General features: G+C 63.8%; 1 protein-coding gene across 1 annotated transcript in view; it reads right to left on the bottom strand.

Annotated features, from left to right (window-relative positions):
- Positions 1-29: 29 nt before the first annotated feature.
- The window catches only part of LOC104076963 (sphingosine 1-phosphate receptor 2-like), a gene marked incomplete at its 3' end in the record, with an annotated part of 1,103 nt that continues 853 nt past the window's right edge, over positions 30-279 (bottom strand). The window contains exon 2 of the mRNA XM_009578006.1: positions 30-278. Coding sequence (XP_009576301.1) covers positions 30-278 — 249 coding nt within the window. The remainder of the gene's footprint in view (position 279) is intronic.

Consider the following 279-nt stretch of genomic DNA (forward strand, 5'->3'; position numbering starts at 1 on the left):
CGGCGCCCGGCCCCGCAGCAGCACAGCACCCGCAGGAACTCCCGGCGCATGTCCTTGCTCCGCAGCGTGTAGATGATGGGGTTGGCGGCCGAGTTGAGCGTAGCGAAGGCAAAAAAATAGTTCGCCTTATAGAGGATCCGGCACTGCCGGACAGCGCAAGAGGCGTCCATGAGGAGGATGATGAAGGCCGGCAGCCAGCAAACGATGAAGGCTCCCAGGACGATGGTGACCGTTTTGAGCAAGGCCAGGGTCTGGGCGGTGGCGATCTCGGCGTGGCCG

Source organism: Fulmarus glacialis, unplaced genomic scaffold, assembly GCF_000690835.1.
Source record: "Fulmarus glacialis isolate BGI_N327 unplaced genomic scaffold, ASM69083v1 scaffold31165, whole genome shotgun sequence".
Taxonomy (NCBI): domain Eukaryota; kingdom Metazoa; phylum Chordata; class Aves; order Procellariiformes; family Procellariidae; genus Fulmarus; species Fulmarus glacialis.